The sequence below is a fragment of the Liolophura sinensis genome, chromosome 11, assembly GCF_032854445.1.
Source record: "Liolophura sinensis isolate JHLJ2023 chromosome 11, CUHK_Ljap_v2, whole genome shotgun sequence".
Classification (NCBI taxonomy): Eukaryota; Metazoa; Mollusca; class Polyplacophora; order Chitonida; family Chitonidae; genus Liolophura; species Liolophura sinensis.
Window position 1 is genome coordinate 32,704,441 of NC_088305.1, and position 24,381 is coordinate 32,728,821.

Below are 24,381 nucleotides of genomic sequence, written 5' to 3' on the forward strand. Positions count from 1 at the left end.
AATTAAAAGACTAACCTCTGTAAGCAACAGCCATTGTTTCATCCCCATTTCCACTAACCATTTTATACATGAGGTTGTGCGTTGAATTACTTGTAGCTGATGTATTCCATTGTCTCTGAATGCATTTTCCATCCCTGTTATTTTGGCAATATTCTCTGCCATTCTAAAGTTTTCGATTATTTCAGTCAATATATTTTCTAAATGTAATGGTCTCTAGCTTTTAGACTAAAAAATCCACTGTTTTCTAATGGAAGTATTTTATGATTATTTTCTTCATTTCTATGCCTAGTGGCTTATACTAGCAAACATTGTACCATTGCTAATGTAACTCGTAAAGCTGCATTTCCGCCTCAGCCACCGGTTAATAGACGATCAGAATATTTTATCTTTTTCACATTTGAGAAATAAATGTTCAGTTGTTTCTTTCTCTTTGTTACCAAGTTCGCTAACACATCATTCTGTTTCCTACCAATTTTTTGAAGATACGATTTTTAGGACATATCCAGTGCAAAATTGTTCACTGAAAATCTTGTATCTCCAATACTTTTGACACAGACAGAAAGAAATATTCCTTGCATTCATATAGTTGCTGCTTCTGTAGAACATTTCTACCATAAAGACATGTATTTCCTGCAGGATTCTGTTCAGATGCACAAAACTGACCTGTTGTCTATTTGCATATCTTTAATAACAACCATCAATCTGATTGCTTGAATACAGGCATCGGGATTTGATTTGACAATGCATTGGTGTATTACTACTATTACATTCGTGCTTCTATCTGGTCATTTGATGACATGGTGTTATGTTCGGTTATGCTTTAAATTAATTTAGACTGAGCTATTGGCAGCGCGTTTTAAAAATGTGGAAACAGGCAAGATTTGCCCTATACGGCATTTACACGTCACTGAATCAACTGTTGAGTATGACATCAATAAGGTTAGCAGGATCCTTTTCAATAATTTGCTGTGTACTGATTCCAGTCCTTTGTATCATGTATAGCAGAATGGGGAGACACCTTTACATCAGGCTGCTTTACATGGCAACGAAGATTTTGTTCGTATTTTGGTGGAGCAACGCGCCAACGTCAACACACAGAACAAAAGAATGAAAAGAAACACCAAAATATAAGGAGCACAAATGCACATAGTTTAGCGTATGTGAACGCAACACTAGATTCTGATCGGGGCGTTTGGGTTTTTCCAGTATATACTTTCAACGTTCATATCTATAGAGGATTTAAATATATAAATATCATGCAGGCGGTGAAATTGTGGAACTTGTTCCTTATTATGATGGAATATACCATGTCATATCTGTTTTTTTGTCTCCCAGTAGTTTGGACTTGGCCTGTTCTGTCGTCTACGCAGCCAAACATTTCATCTACCAACTGTGCTATCTGCGCTGGTCGCAAATTTGTTCATTCATCTTGCGATTATTGGCCCGCAGTATATACCTGTGCTGGCGGCTGGGTTACGAATACTTATTTTGATTTAAGGTCTGTAATGTGAATCGACCCAGGACTGACTCTGGATCTACCGCTCTTGAAGGACGCTCTACCTACTGTGCTATTGGGGCCAGTCGATAGAGAGAATTGTAACAGTCACATCCATCCTTGTTACATGTTGTCATTTGATGACATTGTGTTATTTTTGTTATGTTGTATATTAATTTAGGCTGAGCTAGTGGCAGCATGCCCTATATAATTTGCTGAGTACTGATTTCAGCTCTTTTTATTATGTATAACAGGATGGGGAGACGCCTTTACATCGGGCAGCATTACATTGTAACAAGAGTTTTGTTCGTGTTTTGGTGGAGCAGGGCGCCAACGTCAACATACATAATACAGTAAGTGGTTGTCTTTGATGTTTCAGCAATGCTTACACAAGATTTTGTTTAGTGTACATAAATACGGCATTGGGCTTAGATCTGACCGTTTTGATTTCTCGATAACATATTACCACTGCGTATGTCTAGAGGATTTAAATAGAGTTTTCGACAATGTGGTGCAAGACTATCTGAATACTTATCATCAAGGCATGACCATATACCTGTTTCCGGGTGGAGACAGCATGTAACGGAAGACGATTTGTCTTAATCTCTATGTGGAATAGACTCACAACTACTATAATATATATATAAATATCCTGCAGATTGTGAAGATGGGGAACGTGGTCTGTTTTTTATGGAATACACCATGTTGTATTTTTGTGTCAAGATTTTAGCAAATCCTGTTTTTGTTTACACAGAGAGGACAGACCGCTTTACAGCTGGCATTGTCAGGTAGTAACCTGGACGTCCTTCGTCTTCTAGTTGAGAACAGCAATGATGTCAACGTTCAGAATCCGGTACTGTTTTATGTTTTAACGATGACTTATTGTGGAGATTTGGGCAGAGTGAAATATGATTGCGGAACGACTCGTCCCGTAATCGTGTAACCAGGCACAAAAAAGGGAACTTTCATTTTCTCAACCGTCAATTGCCTGTACCGTCTTCTGTTTTATATACATGTAAAATATTTTACTGCTTCATTTTTTAAATTTTTAAAGTATTAAAATTTCTAGACATTTACAGAAAAGTTTGATCAATTTGTTTGCAGATAAATCAAGTATGCCTCAATTTTTCTGGTATAGTCGCACTGACTGCTTCACTTAAACAAGTGATAATATTTTGTGTGCTTCACACGCTTTGCTATATTTGTCTCAGTCCACTTTTTTCATTTTCCACATGGGGAATGAACCTGGATGTTTCATGCCGGGAACTCACATCCACATGGGGAGTGATAATCTACTGACCATGTGCACAAGGATCTCAGTCTATTGCATGATAGTGTGAGATCAATTGCTGAAACCTTCTGTGAATGCCCATGTTAACGAGCCCAGAATCATCATTAAATACCACTATCTCATTATTCTGGATAACCTCACACACGGTTCTACCATATTTGTCATTTACTGGTCTACCCCACACAGAGTGATGTGTATTAAGTCCACTACAAATAACAGGATTCAGACACCAGTGGTTCAGAAGGCCTTGCGATCTGTGTAGTGTGGAATCTTACATGGGTTTTACATGTAGAAATTTACAACATTAATGGCATATTACTGTCTCTGATTATCGGGAAACAATGACATTCAATACATGTAAATGACGGTATCTTCACTTCAGTAAATGAGTGGCCAAGCCTGACAAGCATGGCAAGTCCACCTCTACTTCCACACACACTGCTTTCCCTTACGGTGACATATCCAGGGAAATAAAAATCTTCTTCAGGTTTACTGAAGTTTTTTGTAAACATGAGTAGTATACACAATGCCGGTTCTGGCACACCCTCCACTTGGTAAATAGAGGCCCCCAGCCCCTATTCCCGGCGAGGTCCAGAAGTTCTAGTATACAGAGTATAGGTTCTGGCGCACCCTCCCTGGGGGCCCTCCCCAGAACAAAATAGAGGCCCCCAGCCCCTTCTCGGGTTCTATTAGACATACCAATTGCACCAGGTATGCTTTTACACCAACTGTGTATACAACATGCCAAGGGGTTACAATAAGTGCCGGTGGCTACCCATTGGCTGCACGGAGCTCTGTGGTAAGAGCTGTCTGGGGGAGTACTGCGGGATTCATTTAGCCAGTCTGCAGAAGGGTCTTGGCACCCAGCCATGTATTAGCTGTGGTCGGGGCGTTAAAAACCGACTTCGGCTTTGCATGGCCTGTGGATATCATAATGCCCAGATGCGGGAAAGGTGGCAGAGGCGCAAGGCTTTCTTGGACGAGTTCAACCGGCTGGCGGCTATAGAAATTTACAATTAGAGAAACAGCACCACCAGGCAGATATCGGCGCTCGAAATTTAGAGTTAGAGAAACAGCACCACTAGGCATACGACGCGTACAATGAACCACCATCATAAAGAGCGAGCATCACGAGAGGAGTTTGAGACGCTCCCAGGTGTGCGGCCCAAGTACCCACGGTCCCGCAATGCCTTGGAAGAATTGCAGGGGATCCTCGACAGGCATAAAACGGCTGTGGCTGAGTGGAAGCGGCTGCAAGACAGCAAGAACTCCCGATGTAACGAGGAGTTGAAGCAAGACGTCAAGAACCCCCTCAGTAACGAGGAGTTGGATGAATTGCTAGGCGGAATACAGGGTGAAAAGAAACTAGAATTCACTAACACCGGCCGGGCCATAAGGAATCTCCCCCGGGCCTGGCAGCGCACCCGAAGGTGTTTGGACGACCCAGTAGCCTTCTTAGAAGAAATTCGAGCCATTATTCGCCAGAAGCTAGAAGAAGAGATCCTGGCACTCGACGAGGTTAAATTCCAACTAGGCCTCAGGGTTCAGCTGCGAAAGGCCCACGCCGATGGCAGTGAAGAGTATACCAGCCCAGTATTCCGCAGCAAACAGGAGGCCCTCCTAGAGGTCGGTGACATTGACGGGGCTCTAGATAAGGTCTTCCCCACCATCCAGGAGGCGCTAGAAAAATGGACACAGCGAGGGTCAGGGTGGGTTGTTAATAGCGTGCAAACACTCTGGCTTGACATTGCAAGGTATCAGCCCCTTAGAGGCGGGTCCTACATCCCCTTACCTGCAGCTGTGAGTGATAAGAAAGCAGTCATCAATGTGAAGAACAAAGACGACGACTGCCTCGGATGGGCACTCCGGTCTGCCTTATTTCCAGCCGCCAGAAACCCCCAGAGACCAACCAAGTATCCCACCAATGATGGTCTTCACTTTGGTGGGATCGACGCTCCCACTCACATCTCTCAGATCCCTAAAGTGGAGGGAAATAACGGCCTCGCCATCAACGTGTTCGGGTGGGAGAAAGGTGTGATCGTGGACCGTCTCAGCAAGCAGCCCGGCGACACGCCCCGAATCAATCTGCTGCTGATTGAGAAGGCAGGCAAATTCCACAATACGTGGATAAAAGACCTCGATCGTTTCCTGTCCCAAGAAAGTAAGACACAACATCGTAAACACTTGTGCGAGCGTTATATACACGGTTACACAAGGGAGGACCTGCTCGAGGCGCATAAACCTGAATGCCGAGGGATGGGCCAGACGGCGGTGAAGATGGAAATGCCCCAGGAGGGGGAAAACAAGGTCTCCTTCCAGAACCACCACAAACAGCTACCGGCTCCGTTCATCATATATGCCGATTTTGAGGCTCTAACCAAAAAGGTTAAAGGCCCATTGCCGTCACCTACAGTGAGCAGCACTCAAAAGACTCAGCACCACGAGCCATGTAGTTACTGCTATGTTGTGGTGCCGTGTGACGGGCAAACAAAACACCACGTGGAATACAGAGGCCCTAACGCGACGGAACACTTCCTCAGAGCTCTCCAACAGGGGGAGCGGGAAATCCAAAATGTTCTAGCCAACCCTATAGCCATGAGGATGACTCCCCAGGACTGACAGGCCCACAACAACGCCGCAACCTGCCACGTGTGTGAGAAGCCTCTATGCGCCGATTCTGTGCGCGATAACTGCCATATCACCGGCAAGTACAGAGGCGCGGCCTATAACGTATGCAACCTAAAGTTGCGGCTGCGTCCCAAGACAGCCATACCAGTAGTCTTCCACAACATACGGGGCTACGACGGGCACCTCCTGATACAAGCCATAAGTAAGGCGGAGGGCCGCATGTCCTGCGTCCCCAACTACACGGAAAAGTACATCTCCTTCTCGCTGGGGCAACTCCGCTTCATCGACAGCGTTCAATTCTTACCGGCTTCCCTTGACAATATGGTAGAAGCCAACAAACCTGAGGCTTTCCACATCACAGTCCGGTATGAGCCTGCCAAAGAAAAACGCAAGTTACTCATGCTCAAGGGCGTCTACCCGTATGAGTATATGGACTCCTGGAAGCGCTTCGACGAGTCCAGCCTCCCACCTAAAGACGCTTTCTACAGTAAGCTCAAAGTCGGAGGCATTAGCGATGAGGACTACATCCACGCCATCCACGCTATCCAGGACTACATCCACGCTCAACAGGTATGGAAGGTATTTGACTGCACCGATCTGGGAGACTACACTGTCGCAGCACGCGATGTTGGCTGATGTGTTTGAGGCCTTCCGGAAGACTTGTTTACGGCAGTATGGTTTGAACCCCAATCCCTACTTTACGAGCCCAGGTCTCTCGTGGGATGCGCTGTTCAAGAAGACCGGGGTAGAGCTGGAGCTGTTGACCGACTACGACCAACATCTCTTCATTGAGAAGGGGTTGCGAGGAGGAAGCTCCATGGTAAGTAAGCGACACGCCAAAGCCAATAATCCGCAGGTGGAGGGATACAACCCAGAAAGTCCAAACAGCTACATCCAATACCTAGACGCCAATAATCTATATGGCTGGGCTATGAGTCAGTTCCTTCCAACGGGCGGCTTCCAGTGGGTAGATGACGCGCGGCGTCTTGGTGAATCGGTTGCTACCCACCCCCACCATAGTCCTTCCGGTTACATCATCGAGGTCGACCTAGAGTATCCGGCCGACCTACATAACGCACATAACGGCTACCCATTAGCCCCGGAGCGTCTGGTGGTCCAGAAGGAGTGAATGTCGGGCTATCAGCACGGTCTTCTCGGCAAGAAAGCGCCTACCGAGGTCGAAAAGCTGGCCCCCAACCTCCGCAACAAGGAACGGTACGTCCTGCACTACCGGAACCTACAGCTGAGAATAGGGAGGCATTATAAGCAACTCCTCACGAAAACGAATCCCCGTCGCGGGCCATCGACGTATCGTCTAGATAGTACAGCACGGGTTCATTAGGCTTTGTGACAGAGCGCCCAAGCCGATATATCTCTAGAGACCACACAGAATCAGTCGCGCGACGGCGGCCGCCCTCCAGCTCTCCAGGCTGTTAGAGATAACAAACGCCAACACCCTCGGGGATCTTGCGCTCATTAAGTCCAACGGGACGACCTGGAACCGTCGAGGAAGGCTTATGGGGCACCCCTTTTGCCTTGATGGCATCTTTCGCCCTTTTACCGATCAGTCTCGTTGTCTCGTTATTCAAAGCGGCCACAACAGAGGGCAGCCGAGCCACCCATTCAGTAGACCGGTGTTCGGGAGGGAGGCGCATCTCCTGGGCGTACTGATGTCCAAAGAGCCGCTTAGCCAGAGTACGGTTGAAACCCTCCACTATGCCTTGGTCTCGGTGGATATCCACGCGGCCTCTGCGGACTGTGACATCGTGTTTGGCCAGCAGTTGGCTCACCGCACACATAAACTCGCGCCCAGGGTCAATATGGAGAAGCTTCGACCATTGAAGGGGTCCCCGCTTGTAAATGCGAGAAAGAGCATCAGCGACTTCTTTGGAATCTTTAGTAGCCAGAGGTTCCGCCTCCCTGTAGCGAGAAGCGACATCAACAACTGTCAGCGCGTACTTATACAGCTTCCGGCCTCGCCGGTCATGTGGTAGATATAAAAGATCGGCTTGGTGGATGTTATTCGGCGTGGAAACATCGAACATAGGCCTCGGTATTTTTCGGGGACGAGGCAGGTATATCTGACAGATAGCCTTTTTTTAAAGCAGGCCCGGATCACATCTTCGGAAACTTTAGCCGCAGTGGCAAGTTTCTGGATGGCGGCGAGACCCTTTCAGTACCCACGAGGGCTGTAGTAGATATTTGCCAGGCGAGCAGACACCTTACTAGCTATGTCATCAAGGTATTCTAGCAGCCCACTAACAGATTTGCGACGAAAAAGATGTTAATCATCGCGGCGTATTTGCATGCGCAGAACCACTTCACTACTAAGATCGTGCCTGCCATACGGCGAGGAGCTCGATGGCGAGTCCGGCACAGTCAGTTCGGAATACTTGGTGAGTTTTGCGATTCCGTAACTCACACCCCCAACCACACACATCAGCAGGATGACGAAGGTCATCTTGCGGTGTTTTTTATTTGATCTTCACTAGGCACATAGAAATCGGAGAGCTGTGGCTCTGAGCCCAGCAGCGCCTCGCGTGCATCGCGTGTAAGAGTTTTGCCCGTGACCCTAGAATACTCGCGGATTGCAGCGTCGACATCCCGGAACGTTTGGACAGCGTGGCCCTGGCGGCGGAGTTCATCGTTGATCCAGTCCAAGCGCTCAGTGCGCTTTCGGGCTCTACAGCGCGGTCATGGCTCCTCCGCTCTTCGTCGACACCGGAACTCCTTAGCATCGAAAACATATAGCTGCTCCCGCTGAAGGCCAAAGCGTTTACGAGGGCGCCGCCCATCATCATTGTGATGGAGGCCATTACTACTTGATCATATTGGGAGGAAGGAGCCCTTGTTTAATTAGCAGTTCCTTCAAAAACAAGGCCAGGCCTACATCTGCAAGGACCATGCCGACGTCACGAAGTCCAGCTTCGGGAGGGCTCCTTTCAGGAATATCTGGCCGAGACGAGCGTACCCAGTAGCCAGGAGAGAGACCACAGCGGCGTGGTAGGCCGCGTTGACTAGCACATTTCCGTCACCGGGTGGAGTAGACTTGCTGCTCTATTTCGCGACGTGTATTCAAATGGAGATTCTTTTTATGCGGTGTGATATCTGCACCTCGTGCATGTAGCGTAATATCTGCACCTTGTGCATGTGCTGTATAGCGGCTGAGCCACACGCGTAGCAACACTAGCACTGCAAGGCTGCCAACGCCTAATAACGCCAGGGGCGCCCTGCAGTGGGTGACTTGGTGTGCCTTCGTAGAATCCGGTTCCTTCGCAGCTCCCCCCTCCTTCGTAGAATCCGGCTGTTTCTTTGTGGAATCAGCTGCGCCAAGCAAAGCAGCCTTTGCCTCGCGAAGCTCGTCCTTGAGCTTTTTAGCCTTGGCCTTTCTCGCTGCAGCACCCGCTCGACCCGCAGCGACTTTTTGGGAATTCTTCGCAGGGCTGTCATTCGTAGAATCCGCTGTCACAATCTCCTCTTTCTTCGGGCCTTCCGGATTCGTTGTGCTCATGTTCCTCTGGATCATACGGCTCATTTCTAGGACAGCAGTTGTGTTTAAATGAGCAGTGCTCAGTAGTGGTCAACGCCATGGTTAACGAAGCTAAGTACTTACTATAGCAGTAGTATAGCCAGCAGCTATCACTGCTAAGCGCCTGTTCAACAAATGGGTCCGTGGCGGGATGTGCCATTAGCTTTGGTCGATTCTCGGGTGGGATAGGTAGGAGCTAGCTGGCCGCCCTTACATATGATCTCAAGAACATACCTCCGGGACTGTTAACCATCCGAACACCGAGCTTAGCCTTGTACCGGGAGTACAACCTTTCAACGTCTTCGTCGCTCATGGCGTCGATCTCAGCGGCTGTTACGTCTTTTCCAAGATATCGCTTGGCCTTCCCACCCGCCGCAAGTGCTGCCAGCCTATCCCTGTGCTTCCGTGCATCATCTTGTTGGCTGTGGTCGGGCTGTTGGCTGGGGCTGGGCTGTTGGCTGGGGTCGGGCTGTTGGCTTCGGCCGGGCTCCTCCTCTGCGCCCAGAATCTCGTCTATAAGCTCGTCGGTATCCATGCTTTATTGGAAAGGGGCGCCTACGTCTAATATATAATCTTAGATGTGGCGGGCGTATCAGTCATTAGCAGGAGCTTAGAATGCGGATTGTTCTTGAGCTTATGTCGAACCTCTGCCTTTTCGCTCTCGGCCTCGATGATGTAGTTCTCCTCCAGGCATTCGTTGAACGACTGCCGATCTTTGCAGTGGAATAAAGCCACCCACCTTGTCTGCTCGCGGAAGTCTTTGAGGATGGCGTTGTATTTCTGAGGACCCAGACGCTTTGCTTTGCATGACGGCCCGAGAAAGCCATAAATGACAGCAATTTTTGTTTCTTTTTCATCGCCTCCAACGCGCTACAATCATCGATGATGTATAGGGTGGGCTCCCCCTCGAACAATCTGTAGAAAGCTCTCAGGCAGTCGTTGAGCCTCTCGTCGGGGTCAAAACAATAGACCTCAGGGTCAGACAGTATCCATCGCCGCCGGTACGCCTCGTTATGCTTAAGAGTGGTGCACAGGATCACAATGTGATGAAAGAAACCGCGGAAAGGACCCTCAAGCAGGTCCAGCACGAAGACTGTTTTGCCGCAGTTCGTCTGCCCACAGATAATCGTGCAGTGGGCGTCATCAATAAAGCGCGCTAACGAATCTACCATTCTGGATGTGCAGCTTTGCGTCCATGATCACATAGAGATATACCTTCAACACGCCGGGCTCTTCTCTCTCCTTTGTCACCTGTATCGTAATCCCCTCGCTGGCGTTCAGAGCGCGCCCCCAACTGCCATGCAGCTCGTCATCGTCGCTTGGCCGAAGGTCAAGCCAGAAGGCGTGCTTGTGCGTCAAGAACTCTTCCAGGGAGACGCCTGCCAGGCCTAAGTCTTTAACGACCCTGGCCACCTCAGGGTCCCGCTTTCGTAGGGGTGAGCTGGCGAAGAACCTCTGGACCTCGCCCCATAGCTGGTACGCCCGCATGCCTGGCTGTACAGCTGATTGGGGACCCCTTCTATTGTGACTTCTACTTTGGTGATCTTCGGGTTGTAGAAGGATTCCGACCTCCTCTTCCACGGGGTTCCTTTAGTCCCGAACAGCATGAGGATGCCCTTCATTGCTCTCGCGGGCGTGTTCAGGTTTATGTTCCAGAGAGTATCACACTTGTCCTTCACAAACTTTCGGTGGCGGAGGACGCGATCATACAGAATAGAGACGCCCCCGGCAAACTGGGTGCGGATCTGTCTAGCGAGCTTCTCTTCGGTGACCGTATCGAACTCCAGGCTGATGTTGTCGATGGTGTAAGTCGCGTCGGCATCGTCTGTTGCCTGGATGACCCGGCCGTAATCGTTAAACGTCAGTTTGTACTCCATTTGGTCGGCCAAGGCACTCTGGTAGAATGCCATGTGGCTATCTAGAAGCTCCAAGTCTAGCGGGATGTGGAACCGGCTGCCAAAGGCGCTAGCGATGGCATTTTCTCCCGCATCGTGGTCACTTGCGTCCTCCGCTCCGACTCGAAGTTTAAGCATGTTTTCGCTGCCGATGCCTTCTGATTGTGATCGAGAAGGCCAAGCGCACGGTACCGGGCACAATGACGTCATTTGCGCCGAGGTTAAGGAAGCGGACCAAGAGTTGTTGATTCGGGTCGATCGTACTCGGGTTGTTGGTGATGACAAAGGACTGCCGTACACCTTTTACGCCCCGAGGCTTACAGAGTGTTCTGAAGGGGTTTAGCTTGCGTCCGTATGCATCCATTGTGTGTATTGAAGGTATACCTTGCAATGTTCAATACGAGGATTATGGAGGGCTATGGCTTTGATAACCCGACATTTAACGACTCCAGAGAGGACAACAACGACGCCCAAGACTATGCCAGAAGAGAGGACAACAACATCGACGACGAGTTGACCCCTCTCCTTGCGGGTAATAATGTTCCCGAGCAACAAAACTTTGATGAGTTCCTCAAATCCCCAGAAGGAAGGATATTAGCGCAAGCCGTTAAAGATTATTACAAAAACTTGGAGGAGATGTATGGCCTCCCCACCAAAAGCCTCACTCCCTGTTACGAGATTTTTGAGATTAGCGAAGTACGGAAAGTGCGACTCAAGGATTACGGCGATGTGAAAATCATCAACAAACGAACAAGTGAAACGAAAGCCCTCTCATTAATCACCAACCAAAAAGAATGGGGTAAAGCTATTCGACTGGGGCTGGGCTTTGGAAACTGGAAAAAGACAATCCAGCCATCGTTGCATCCGGCAGCAGTTGCGGCCCTGGAGACAGAGAGGTCAGAACTCGGTGCCGCGGCCGCCGAGGCAGATACGATGGAGCTAAAGGAATTAAACCAACCAGCGAAAAAGGCCAATGATGCTGTCCACACACTGGAAACAAGCTTGACGGATAGTGAGGTCGGGCGGGCTCTTGAAACGATAAACGACCCTCCTCTTCCCACGCGAGAACTTCTGGGGCTTGACAAGGCACTGCAGACCTCGGAAGGCGAACACGCGAATAACCTCGCCAAGCTGTCAAGTCTCGATTAGGACATCGCAAAACAAAAACACAAGTTGGAGGAGGCCTCTGATGAATTCTCCCGGAGCCGGATCGAAGACCGGATGAGGAATCTCGAGGACGTGAGGGTGGCCCGGCTCGAAGCAGCCTCTTTAACGGCCGAAGCCCTGCGCACGCAAATACGCCGCATCAAGCAGACGATCGATCGCATCCTACACACGGATACCACTCTGGCCGAGCGCGTCCGCACCCTCTTGCGGGAGCAGGGAATAACCGTGGTCTCCATTCTCACGGCAATTGGGATGGCGATCTCGACACTGGGTCTAGCGATAAAGCTGGCGTTGACTGGCGTGACAGGCGGGGGCATCCAGCCAACGCCACCTCCATCCGACGGGCGTGGCCTTAAAGAATGGGTGAAAAAGCATCACCAGTCCCTGGCGCGCGCCCTTGGCAAGCTGGCTGGGAAGGCTGCCGCTACGATTCCGGGTATTATTGGCAGTATCGTGTCCTGGCTACTGAACCTTCTCGGCAAAGCGGCTGGGTGGCTGGCCGATAATGTCTGGGCTCTAGTCGTCGCAGTAGGTGGCTCGTGGCTGTTTCCAAGTATTTAACGCATAGTCCACAGCAGCAGTAAGCCGATACCAACCCCAGCGACGAAGATGGCTGTCTTCTCCGCATCGTGATTCTTTTGCTTTGGAAATAGGGGTTCTTCAGCCGCTTTGCGGCGCGCTGCAACATGCTGAACGCGCGCGGTGGGTAGTGGGACGCTTTCTTGTGGCTCAACGATCCCGTGGGAAGGTGCGCGCTTGTGCAAAGTGGGCGGCACTTTAGCGTTCACACCCTCATTGGCGCCTAGCTTCTGGTCCTCTGTGGCCACGACGAGTTTGTTGTTGTAGTTCGCCACATGGCCGATCTGCAGAAGCATGTCGCTGGGGGCCATATATAAGCCTATGCCATACACAAAGTCTACAGCGCTCCCGGCATACTGTAGCACGTCCTGGTAGCGTTTGGTTGCAGACGGAAGGTCGATCGGAGAGGAAATGGCTCGGAACGAAGGTCCTATTCGCAATGGGGCTGTAGCCCGTTCTCGTGATATAGAAATATGCCACTCCGACGCCGTGATTCACCCTCCTGCGCCTCCAGTCTGTGTGCACATCTACGGGGAACTCCCTACAAATCCTCTCATAGGCCCTCTCGTCGTAGGGGTTTTTGAATGCCGCCCACGCTCTGTCTTGCGGCAGGGGAGCCTGGATCTCTTCCAAGATCCGCCTGACTTGGTAATACACATGGAACGTGTACAGGGCCCTTATTCGTTGGTCGGGGGCGAGTAGATGGTCTTTCGCAGAGACGCCACAGCCCGTGGTTGCGCACCAGACCGCGAAGTTGACTTGGTTCTACCAGAATTGCATAGGATTGGTGTTCCAGGCCGGAACAATTATATTGCTGGTTATCTTTGGCAGCCAGTACTTGGCCAATACATCTATGAACTGGACCGGAAAGGCCTTTTTTTCATCGACGTAGATGTCAAAGCACGTGAGCTGCTCTGCGTGGGTTTGGATACTACGAAATGTCCCGACCTTGTAAGTGGCCTCTCTATTGAACCTCTAAGCCTCGCTGTTCATCGTGGCTAAGATATTCATCACATTGACTGACATTCTAAATGGGGCACAGCACACGCTGCCTCATGCCCTTAACAACCTCGACGGGCGCCTTAAAACAGCCCTTCGCGAGATAACATTCTGCCCGGCCTGGGTGAATATCCCCTCCGGAGTGGGCTTGAGGGCAAACATGTTGAAGTGCCAATGGGCTATTAAAATGTCTGTATGCTGATCAAGGACATATTCCGCCCGCATGGGGTTTCTCTGGAAATGAATGAAGTTACAGGCCGCTTAGTCCTTACCCTCCCTAGAAATGCCATCATAACGCTCCAAGAGCATGCCCCCATCTTAGGGTTCTCCAACGGGAATATGCCTATAGAGGGGATTGTGGAAGGTGATAAGCCATCTAACTTGGTCCCGCAAAAAGAAACCTTCGTGCATTTAGATGAACTGAGCACATCAGAAAACATAAGAATACCCTCTGGTTTCAGTGGCGGTTCCACACTACTTCAGGCCATCGCCGTGACTGGTTAAGGGATTAACTGCGGGTAGACGGTTTCATTTCACAACCCACAGTACAAAACCTTGCTCGCCGACTATATAACGCATTTAACCGTGGCGCTTTTAGACAAAGACGGCAAGTATATGAATGTAGGGTACCTCAGTGCTACCCTAGAAATACAATGAGTATGGTGGACGCAGCCGGTCCCAGGTCTGCGTGCCTGTCTTTAAGCGACTTGGCAGATGTGTCTGAGTTCGAACTTCAAGGCCAGGAAGGTAAAATCTACGCCTTCCAGTTTCATTGTGGCAAGTACAGCCGCAAAAAGATTAGGGGGGGGGGGCACAGGCAAAACCTGTCACGTTTGCTTCCGTTGAAGATGTCTCATCCTCTGCAGACAAGAGCGCAGGTCTCCGTCTGAGGTGATTGAAGAACAAAAACTCTCATTAATTCGCCTTGAAGACCGCTTTGTTCTTACCAGAGCTCGCGACCCCGATTGGTTGATAGATGTGAAAGTGACCCCGATGTCGGTCCAGACCACCGGGGCCGAGGTGAAAAAAGTTTTCAACTCTGGAGCCTCTTTCGTGTCGTATGTACCAACCAGCGCCTGTCATATAGCTATGGAAGGAAGAGGTTACTTTACACTAACTGCGCCGCCGGGTGTAGAGACCGTGCGTCTTAACGCGCAAATCTATTTTGATGACACACTACGAGAAAACCCTGGATCTGTACTTATCTTTGACATCATACTTGGCACGGCCTCTCGTAGCACTACCAACTTGATTACCGGGGTGAAGCTAAATTGGTTTGCAAACCACGATGGAAAGGAGCTCAGAATTATGATCAAAATACAGGCCCAGGGGATACCAATCATCAAGAGCTCTCTCGAGGGTATACGAATCGGCATGGCGGAGACTTTAAATTTCGGGAAAATCTATTTAGAGTCCGGAATAAGACTTCGCCGCTTTCGTGTTAGTAGTCCCGAGGACGATTTAGAGTTGTCCGACGTTATTGATTCGTAGGACGCACAATATGGGACGACTGTACCCGACGATCACGGATGAAAACCCCTTGCCGCCGGAGGGCGGGGCGCCGACGATCATGGATTAGCACCCCTTGGCCCCGACCGCGCCGCCGGAGAGCGGGGCACCGATAATCATGGTTGAAAACCCCTGGGCCCCGACCGCGCCGCCGGAGAGCGGGGCGCACGTCCATCGTCTGCAGTATATCAGCAAAATACAGAATCAGCTTGAATCTGAGCGAGACCTCCGCCGGGCCTTGTACAGAAAGTACCGGCGTGGTGTCTTGGCCACCGAGGCCCGTGATTCAGCCATGCTCACGGCCGGGTTGGGCCTAGGGGTTGCAAGCGTGGGGCTACTCACAACGATAATTGCAGCCCCTGCTGTCTTGGCCATGGAAGCTGCGGCCCTAGCTTGCGGTGTCTTAGATGTCGCCGGAAAATTCGTTAGCCGCCGACTTCACGCAAAGGCCAAGAAACATAACGATATACGGCTGTTGGCCGAGGCCAAACTTAACAGCATCCGTGCGCAGGTATCTACGGCATTATCTGATGGTGTTATTTCAGACGTAGAGTTCAAGCAAATCGTTCAGGAGCTCAAGAACTACTCTGATCTGAAGCAGGAGATAAGTCTCGTAAGGCATTCAACGCCGTAGAGATCGATGAAAGCACGAAAAAACAGCTTATAGATCGCGGCCGAAAACTAGCTCGGCAATATCTGAAAAACGCAGTTTCCGAATGATGTTCTGGGGAGGGCCCCCCAGGGAGGGTGCGGCCGGGGTTGGCTAATATGCTTATTTCTTTCACGAAATGAGGCGGGGGCCTCTATTTTGTTCTGGGGAGAGCCCCCAGGGAGGGTGCGCCAGAACCTATACTCTGTATACTCGAACTTCTGGACCTCGCCGGGAATAGGGGCTGGGAGCCTCTATTTACCAAGGGGAGGGTGTGCCAGAACCGGCATTGTGTATTCTACTACATGCTATGTTTCGTTTGAATCAATATTACAGGGGAAAACTTAAGTTCTTGAACACAAAGACAGCATTCAGCAATATGCTCAATCACTTTATTTATTTCTCTTTGTTGTTTTGGTAAAGTGAAACAGAACCTCAGCATGTGGGGTAACAACAATTATTAGTCGAGATGAGCTCTTAAAATCGTCCGAACAGTATCCCCATGCACAGCTTGGTTATATGTGCATTTCTTTATATATCTCCCTCAGGATACTAATTGGCAGGTGGTGTATATGGGTAGATATTCATCGGCTCTCCTTTACTAGGTATATCCCAAATGGATTTATCGAACTAAGAATCTTGGGAAGAATTAATGGATTCGTATACACGGTCTCTCACACTCCTGAAGTTTTGTGCAGCCCAAAGATGCTGAGCCGTTAAATGCTAATGTTTAAATTTTACTCACTTTAGGGCATTTTTTGGGGGGCAACCCTTGTACTCATGATTTCCGCTGGGTCCGTGGCACTTCAAACTACATGATTAAATCTTGGGAATGTAAACACCGAATTGCTACTGGAAAAGTGTTTAACCTGGAGCACCTAAACACATCTCTACCTCATCTCGGACTGAGATCGTCAACGTATAGTATAACAAATAATGTAGGGTTTTGCAATCTGCCTTTCTTCGTGCGTTCGACTTTAGCACATCTAAGATAGTTTTCAACTTCTGTGGTGCGAGAATTTCTGAGTACTTGTTATTTAAAAATCACCATATACCTGTTTAACTGTGGTGACAGCATGTAATGGAAGACGCTTTATCTTCATGTTTCTGTGTAATGAACGCACAACTACTGTAATATAAATGTCATGCAGATTGAAAAAAATTGAAACACGTTCAGTTTTTTAGGGTCTGTTACATGTTGTGTAGGTTTTAAGTTACGTTTAACCGATTCCTGATTGTGTTTACACAGATGGGACAAACAGCCTTACACCTGGCCGTATCACGTGGTAGTATGGATCTTCTACGTCTACTGGTAGGGAAGAGCGCTGATATAAACGTACAGGATCAGGTACGTGGTTCTAGACTACAGAATTTCTTAATAATTTCTTATTTATTTTCTGCATTTTTTCATTACCTAAACACAACACAGTTACAAACACTGATTGTAACTGGATATTACCACGTATTTTTACTCAATTAATCAATGTCTTTTCAATTCTGCTTTCTCTTTTTTCACTAATAGTTTGACTGCCATTTTCATTTAAGCCGTTCATTTGTGTGATTCTATCTCCCAGTAGTTTGCACTTGGTCGGTTCTGTCGTGTACACTTAAAGTTTCATCTAGGTATCCAAATAAACATTCGTAGGCCAGCCGTCAACACATACGTTGTGGGGTCAATAATCGCAAGATTCTCATAACAAGGACATACAAAAAGTATATGAAGGTGAGCTCCAACCATATCAGAGAAACACATGCGAAAACATCTAAACTCTCGGGTGGTATTTCGAAACCTGTCAGTCTCTTTCCTGAACTGAGCAAAATTTTTTATACAAGGCTAAAGTGTGATTTGTTAGATATGCTCCCTCTTCTAAGTGGACTTTGTAATCACAGTGGGGATCATATGTACTGCTCAAATTGAGGGATGCAGACCATTCCTGCCTGTCCATATCATGCAGTCGTTCACGAAAATTCTTAAGCAAAGACCTAACATCCCAAAATCCCTGAGCAACCCACATTTATCCAAACCCCAGGGGGAACAACATTCCCTTCAGAGAAGTAGCCCAATTACGCTTCCCCTGGGAGTCCAGATGGAGCAGCATATTGTAAGTCTTTTGGGGTATCTCTCTTCAGTTTAGCTAACAACTCTTAACTAATACTGAACACACTTTGAAGAGCTATTACAGACCACAGGAAATCGGCAACATTCTCCGAGAGACAACATGTTGGGGGTGCATTTGTCTGTTTATAAAATATGTTTGCATGCTAAATATTGAACTCTTTCTAGCACTTCACACCTTTGGAATCCCCATAAGGCGGAGCCGTATGTAAGTGCAAGCTATATTTTGATATTAAACAGATTAAAAAATACTGCGTATGACATGTCACCAAGGTAGCACATGGTTCGCAACACCTCAGTAAGAGCCCATTTCCCTAGCGACGCAACATATTCTACAGATTTACCCTCTCTTAAGAAACAAGTAAATGCCATCCGTAGATATTTACATGATGTTATGATTTCCATCGGGTCTGTCCCAAGTCTGCCATTTTCATTTTTACCTAACGTACCACCTTTAAGGAATACAGCTTTTCATTTATCTCAATTTACATAAAGGCTCTATTTCTGACGATCAAGCATTGTTTCAGGTTGTTGTTGGATTCCCTTAGGAGTCTAAAATACAAGCTCTATGTCATCTGCAAAAAGCGACATAAATATATGAGTAAAATCGGGGAATAGTTGAATCCCATCTTTACCACACATACATGCGTCGTTACTTAACTGATTAATAATAACAAAAATAACAACGGGCCTAAGATACAGTCTTGACGTAGACTGACTTCTCACGCAAATACATCAGTTAAATCTGACCCACAACGGCACAAGCTCTCACAGCATTATAAACACTCTTGAGACAATTGAAAGACCTCCTCCCCCCCTTAGTCCATGTTTAGTATTTTCACCGAATTTACCGAATATAGCAGTTTTTTTCCGATTAACTAAGTCATAAGTCTTTCTAAAGTCTATAAATGCGAGGTAAAATTTCTCCTTGGATTTCCTGAGATGTTTTAGGTTACATGACGAGATGGTAAATATATTGTCCGATATCAAATACTCTTGCCGAAATTCTGCTTGATACTCTGTCTAAATCTTTTCTGGCTTCGGCCCAATCTGTACGTATCTTGTTTATAATTGTTGTAAATAATTTACCAAATATACTTAAGAGTGAAATCCCTCTATAACTATTACGATCACTCCTGTCGCTATTCATGAAGTAGGGAACAATAGCACCCAGACTCCAAACCTTTAGGAACTCTCCTGCATCAGACACATGGTTGTATAGCTTAAGCATAAATGACATATAATGGACAAGAGAAATTTAAAAACTTCCTTAGTGAGTCCGTCCACGCCTTGGGAATTACCAACTTCACATTTATTTAAGGTAAATGCAGTTTCGTCCTCACAGATTGCGCTGTTCAAGATTTCATTATTTTCAAACAGATCTAAATCTTCATATTTCTCAAATGCGTTATCTTTACCCACGTTAACGTTAATCGGGTCCTTAAAATAGTTAAACAGTCCATGTTTCGGATTGGGATTACGAGGATTTGGGGAGTGAATACGACGGCGTATAGACCAAAAATGTTTGTCATTTACTGATTGCTGAAGGGATTGCCGTTGACTTGATTGTCAGACGTATTTCTTGGATCGTATACATGATTTACACTTGCTGCAATGTGATGAACATATGGAGAGTACTGTTGCAGCGATCCTTTCTAAGTATCCGGAAGGCACGCCTACATCCCCTTTCGATGACATACTTTCCAGTCATACCACTTATTCCTGAATTTTCAGGGAGGCGCACGAATGTTCACTGGAATGGAGTCTGAAGCACACTAGAATCTTGGATAATAGTCTTACGCTATGGTTGACATTCTCGGTTATTATTTGAGTGAAACTTACTATACTGTGTTTGCAGCGCTTTCATTCTATTTCATCCTTAAAGATAGGTACCAATAGATGGTTCCATCTTATTTTCTCAGTGACTTTATTGGATGTTGAGGAGTAGTGATATCGAAGAGAGATTAAAAGAGGAAGGTGGTGTCATCCTGACCTACCACGCAGACAAACTGTTTTATATGTCAGAAGAAACCACGCAATAATTTACAACGGACGCCTCATTATGACATATATAAGTAAATATTCCCTTTCCTTCATCACCACCGAAGAGACCACCTAACATATGCAGAATGAGAACTAAACACGTATCAAGGAGCGATCTACCGAATTGGTTCGTCACATTATGCTGGGTTGTTCATTTGACGCCGGTTAGCGCATATTCTTCAAAATCAAGGACCGGCCCCGATAAATGACATAAATGACATATAATAGCACAGTTAGTAGAGCGTCCGCATCGGCAGCGGTAGATCCAGGGTCAATCCTGTGTCGGGTCACACCCAAGACCTTAAAAAAGAGGAAGTTGTAGCTTGGCGTTCAGCACCAAGGGGATAGTTGATCCGTATCAGTATACTGGCTCCGGCTGGGCGGCTTACTTGCCTTCAGTAAGTCGTTTCAGTGAAGGAGCACTAGATAAAATAGCGGTGGAAATCCGTCCAGCAACAAGGAGGCAAATTACATACACTCAACGAACTCCTTCGTCGTCGTATAACTGCAAAATTGTTAAGTACGACGTTAGCCACTGTACTGTAACCGCCGTTACAGAGGGTATTATTCTCCCAACCATTTGTGTGTTATCTAAATTGTACATTTTAAGAAATCCCTTTTCACTTAGGACTTAGGACTCTAAGCTCATCCTGCCTTTTGGATTTAACACTGACTGACTGTTATTTCCCGTGAAGTGCTCGTAGTTCACAGCTGTGTGATTTTACCGATTCACCACGCGGTAGGCGAACTTTGATATTTTTCGAACTAGAATAATTTCCGCTTGTGATGTTAGAAGCTGTTTTATTGTCCATTTGTATAGTTTAGTTGAGTACATGTAGAACATAAAAACATATAGTAACATAGTAAAAGGAAATATTGAAAAACTACGTTGTAAGACCTAAAGTACACAATATAAGCATGAACTCTGCTCCAAATACGCGTAGTCATATAGGCATAAGTAATGTGTCTGTACGTATTTTCATTGTAACGTATTTAATATCGTCCGTTTATTAAAGCATGCATATAACTCGAAGTCTCATATGATACAAGGTGTACAACGTGGATGTCACCCAATGTAAACAACCGTACTAGCTGACAATCTTGAAGCTGATTGTGCAAGAGCTAGGGCTGAATACGCTGCAAAGGAAGCTAATCGTGGAAAACGTCAAGCTGTACTGGATGCAGAAAACCAGCGTAAGAAGGCAGAGTTTACAGCTGACCTTGACCTTCTTAGGATTGAAACGGAAACGGCTGCCGCCGAGGCAGAGGTTCAGGGTTTAGAGTCTATGGATGTGAGAAGCGTAAAATCTCGCCATTCTCAATCCATTTTGCGATCACCAGTGGAGTCATTGTTCACAGAACAAGTGAATATGTGAAACAACTGGAACACGATAGCGGGAAAGACGTATTTGTCCGTTACTTTGAATCACAATCTGTTCGGTTAAGGTCTGTAACGCTCGTCATTTTCGAATCTGGAACTCATTCATAGACTACAAATTTGAACTTTGATATAGGATTCATGTCTGGAATCTCCACTGTCTGACCGGTATAATTAAAAACTGATGTCCGCTTCTCTCTTGTGTGTTACCTGCTTTATTTCCTATTTGTATAATTTCTTAAATACCTTTGTCTTTGGGGGCTAGTGTTAAGCGTTGCCTCGGAAATGGAACGCCCTTTACGGACTGCAAATGGTATACGAATGTCGGACATGACGCTTATACTTGATACTATGTACCCTAAGAATCGACCCATTATGGCAGTTCGTACATACGCGGTGGTAGACGCCCAAAGCAACGTGTCATTAGCCAAAGCCGAGCTTTTGGATCAAATGGACATGCACACTCAACCTTTCCGTACACACTTTCGTCATGAACAGGGGTTATCAAGACCTCGGGAAGATGAACCTGCGGTCTAGTAGCCAAATCTGTCGAAGAAGACGCAGAATTTCCTCCTCCAACTTTGAATGAATGGGACAGTACTCCAAACAAAAGAGTGTGATAACTGGTTTGCTTGCGCGGAATTCACCGACCTAAATAAGTCAGTGTGCTCAAAACCAGTATCCTACCGCATGGACAACCAAACTTCGAGACTTTGGATTAGGATGAGATCATTTACCCATGCAACGAAGCATGGGGTTGTTGTGAGACCTCAACTCGGATATCTTCACCTTCAAGGTATCCTCAAGTGATAAACCGTATACTAGGAGAGGAATTCTGTCGTCAGTCAATAGTCTCCTTTGCATATTATGGGACACTCCACTTTCCACTTTTGTCTTTGCTGAAGAGAGTTCAAATATTCACACTTGGGTTTGTCGTGCCAGTCTCTCTCCAAGGAAAGTTGCTTCTGCGGGAGCTCATTACGTACACTAAGGATTGGAACGAACCTCTGTCACGTGACCTTGAAGAAGAATGGGAACAGTGGAGGGATTCTTTCAGACTTGTGGAGAATTTGAACATACCAAGGACCTACGCAACGACATCCCTAGCAGACATACCAGAGAATGAGATTCAAATCTTCTGTGACGCTTCAGAGAAGGCCCTTGCCGCAGCCGGCCATTTAAAGACGACTACTGACACAGAAACTTGGAGATTTATTCTGGGCAAAGCAAGAGTATCCCCACTTCACGCTCAGAACATACCACGTCTAGAACTGTGTGCAACTGTCCTAGCTGTCGAGATATCTGAAGTCATTTCAGAGCACATTAAATCCAAACCAACAAGGTCAGATTCTAAACGGAGAGCAAGATTGTTCTCGGATACATCGCCAGCAAAACTCGTACATTCTGTGTATATGTGACAGAGTCAGCAGGATCAGAAAATCAACCAAGCCAGAATAGTGGTCATTCGTACCAACGGATGGCAATCCAGCTGATATAGCAACTCGAGTGATAACGCCTACATTGAAAGCCATTGGCACATAGCTAACAGGTCTGGTGAGACGCTTCGAGGAAATCAATAATTTTCACCCTTGGTCGAACAGGACGATCAAATAATCACTTTATCAACATCAGTATCTCCACGTCCAGAACTCGGATCAAGTCGTTTTGAGTGCTTTTCTACATGGCAATGACTGACCATGACGTTAAGCAACCTTAAACACATATGTCGCAATTTCATAAATGCTCTCCGAGGATTCGTCTTTATTCGAGGAGCCGTCATTGATTTCAGATCCGATAGAGGAAGTAACTTTGTGGAAGCAACGGTTAGCTTAAAGATAGACGCCACAAATGTGGGGTCTGGACCTACGAGGAATTTTCTGTATAACAAGGGAACAAAGTGGGTCTTCAACCCGCCACGTTCCTCCCACTTAAGAGGCGTGTTTGAACGCATGATTGGTGTCAGCCGAAAGATTTTGGACTCGATATTGATGGACGACATATGCGGCAGACATTTAACCCACGAAGCCCTAACTACATTTCTGGCAGAGGTGAGTGCCATAATAAACGCTCGTCCCATTGTTCCAGTCAACACGGATCCGGAATCTCCAATGATCTTATCCCCTGCCCAGTTGTTGACACGCAAAAGCAACCAATGATGGAACCCCTAGGAGACATAAATATTAAAGGTCCAGTGGAAAGGAGTTCAGACAATAGCTGATACATTGTGGAAAAGATGGCGTTGTGAATATTTGAACCCTCTTAAGCCAACACAAAAGTGGCAATGGCATATTGGTCTGACCGTTCGACCGCTTCCTGGAACAGACGGGAAAGTGCGAAAAGACCAAATTCGCATTTCGAGGAATGGCAAAGCCATTGTGTATACCCGACCCATCACTGACATAATCCCATTGTTGTCACCGTGGTGATTGTATTTTAACACCTACCTCAGGTGATACCACCCCAGTAACCACTGATATGGAAGTATGGCTTCCTTACAGATATCAGGCGGGAAGTGTATTGTAACCGCCATTACATAGGGTATTTCTCTCCCAACCATTTGTGTGTTATCTGAATTGTACATTTTAGGAAATCGGTTTTCACTTTATTTATTTTTATGGATAGCTTCTTCAGCAACATAGGTTTAGGTTTTTACGTTACCAAGGACCGACGTGAAAATGAAGGCGTAGTTCACCTGTGTGTTTGTGCTTTATTCTCATGATTTCGGACGTGTGGCAACCTACAGTTTCAGTAACATTATTTCTCAGGACTCCTCGTCGGGAGCGGTAGATCCAGGGTCAATCCTGTGTTGGGTCACACCCAAGACCTTAAAAAACAGGAATTTGTAGCTTCTTTGCTTGGCGTTCAGGATGAAGGGGAGAGTGAAACGACTAGTTGACCCATATCAGTGTAATGGCTCGGGCGGGGCGGCTTACATTTTAAGAAATCCGTTTTCACTTCATTTAATTTTATGCATAGCTTCTTCAGCAACATAGGTTTAGGTTTTTACGTTACCACGGACCGACGTGCAAGTGAAGGCGGTGGAACTCCGCCCACCTGTGTGTTTGTGCTTTATTCTCATGATTTCGGACGTGTTGCAACCCAC

General features: G+C 47.1%; 1 protein-coding gene across 1 annotated transcript in view; it reads left to right on the forward strand.

Annotated features, from left to right (window-relative positions):
* The window catches only part of LOC135478327 (serine/threonine-protein phosphatase 6 regulatory ankyrin repeat subunit A-like), a gene marked incomplete at its 3' end in the record, with an annotated part of 202,200 nt that overhangs the window by 87,062 nt on the left and 90,757 nt on the right, over nucleotides 1-24,381 (forward strand). The window contains exons 17-19 of the mRNA XM_064758602.1: nucleotides 1,750-1,848; nucleotides 2,250-2,348; nucleotides 16,991-17,089. Coding sequence (XP_064614672.1) covers nucleotides 1,750-1,848; nucleotides 2,250-2,348; nucleotides 16,991-17,089 — 297 coding nt within the window. The remainder of the gene's footprint in view (nucleotides 1-1,749; nucleotides 1,849-2,249; nucleotides 2,349-16,990; nucleotides 17,090-24,381) is intronic.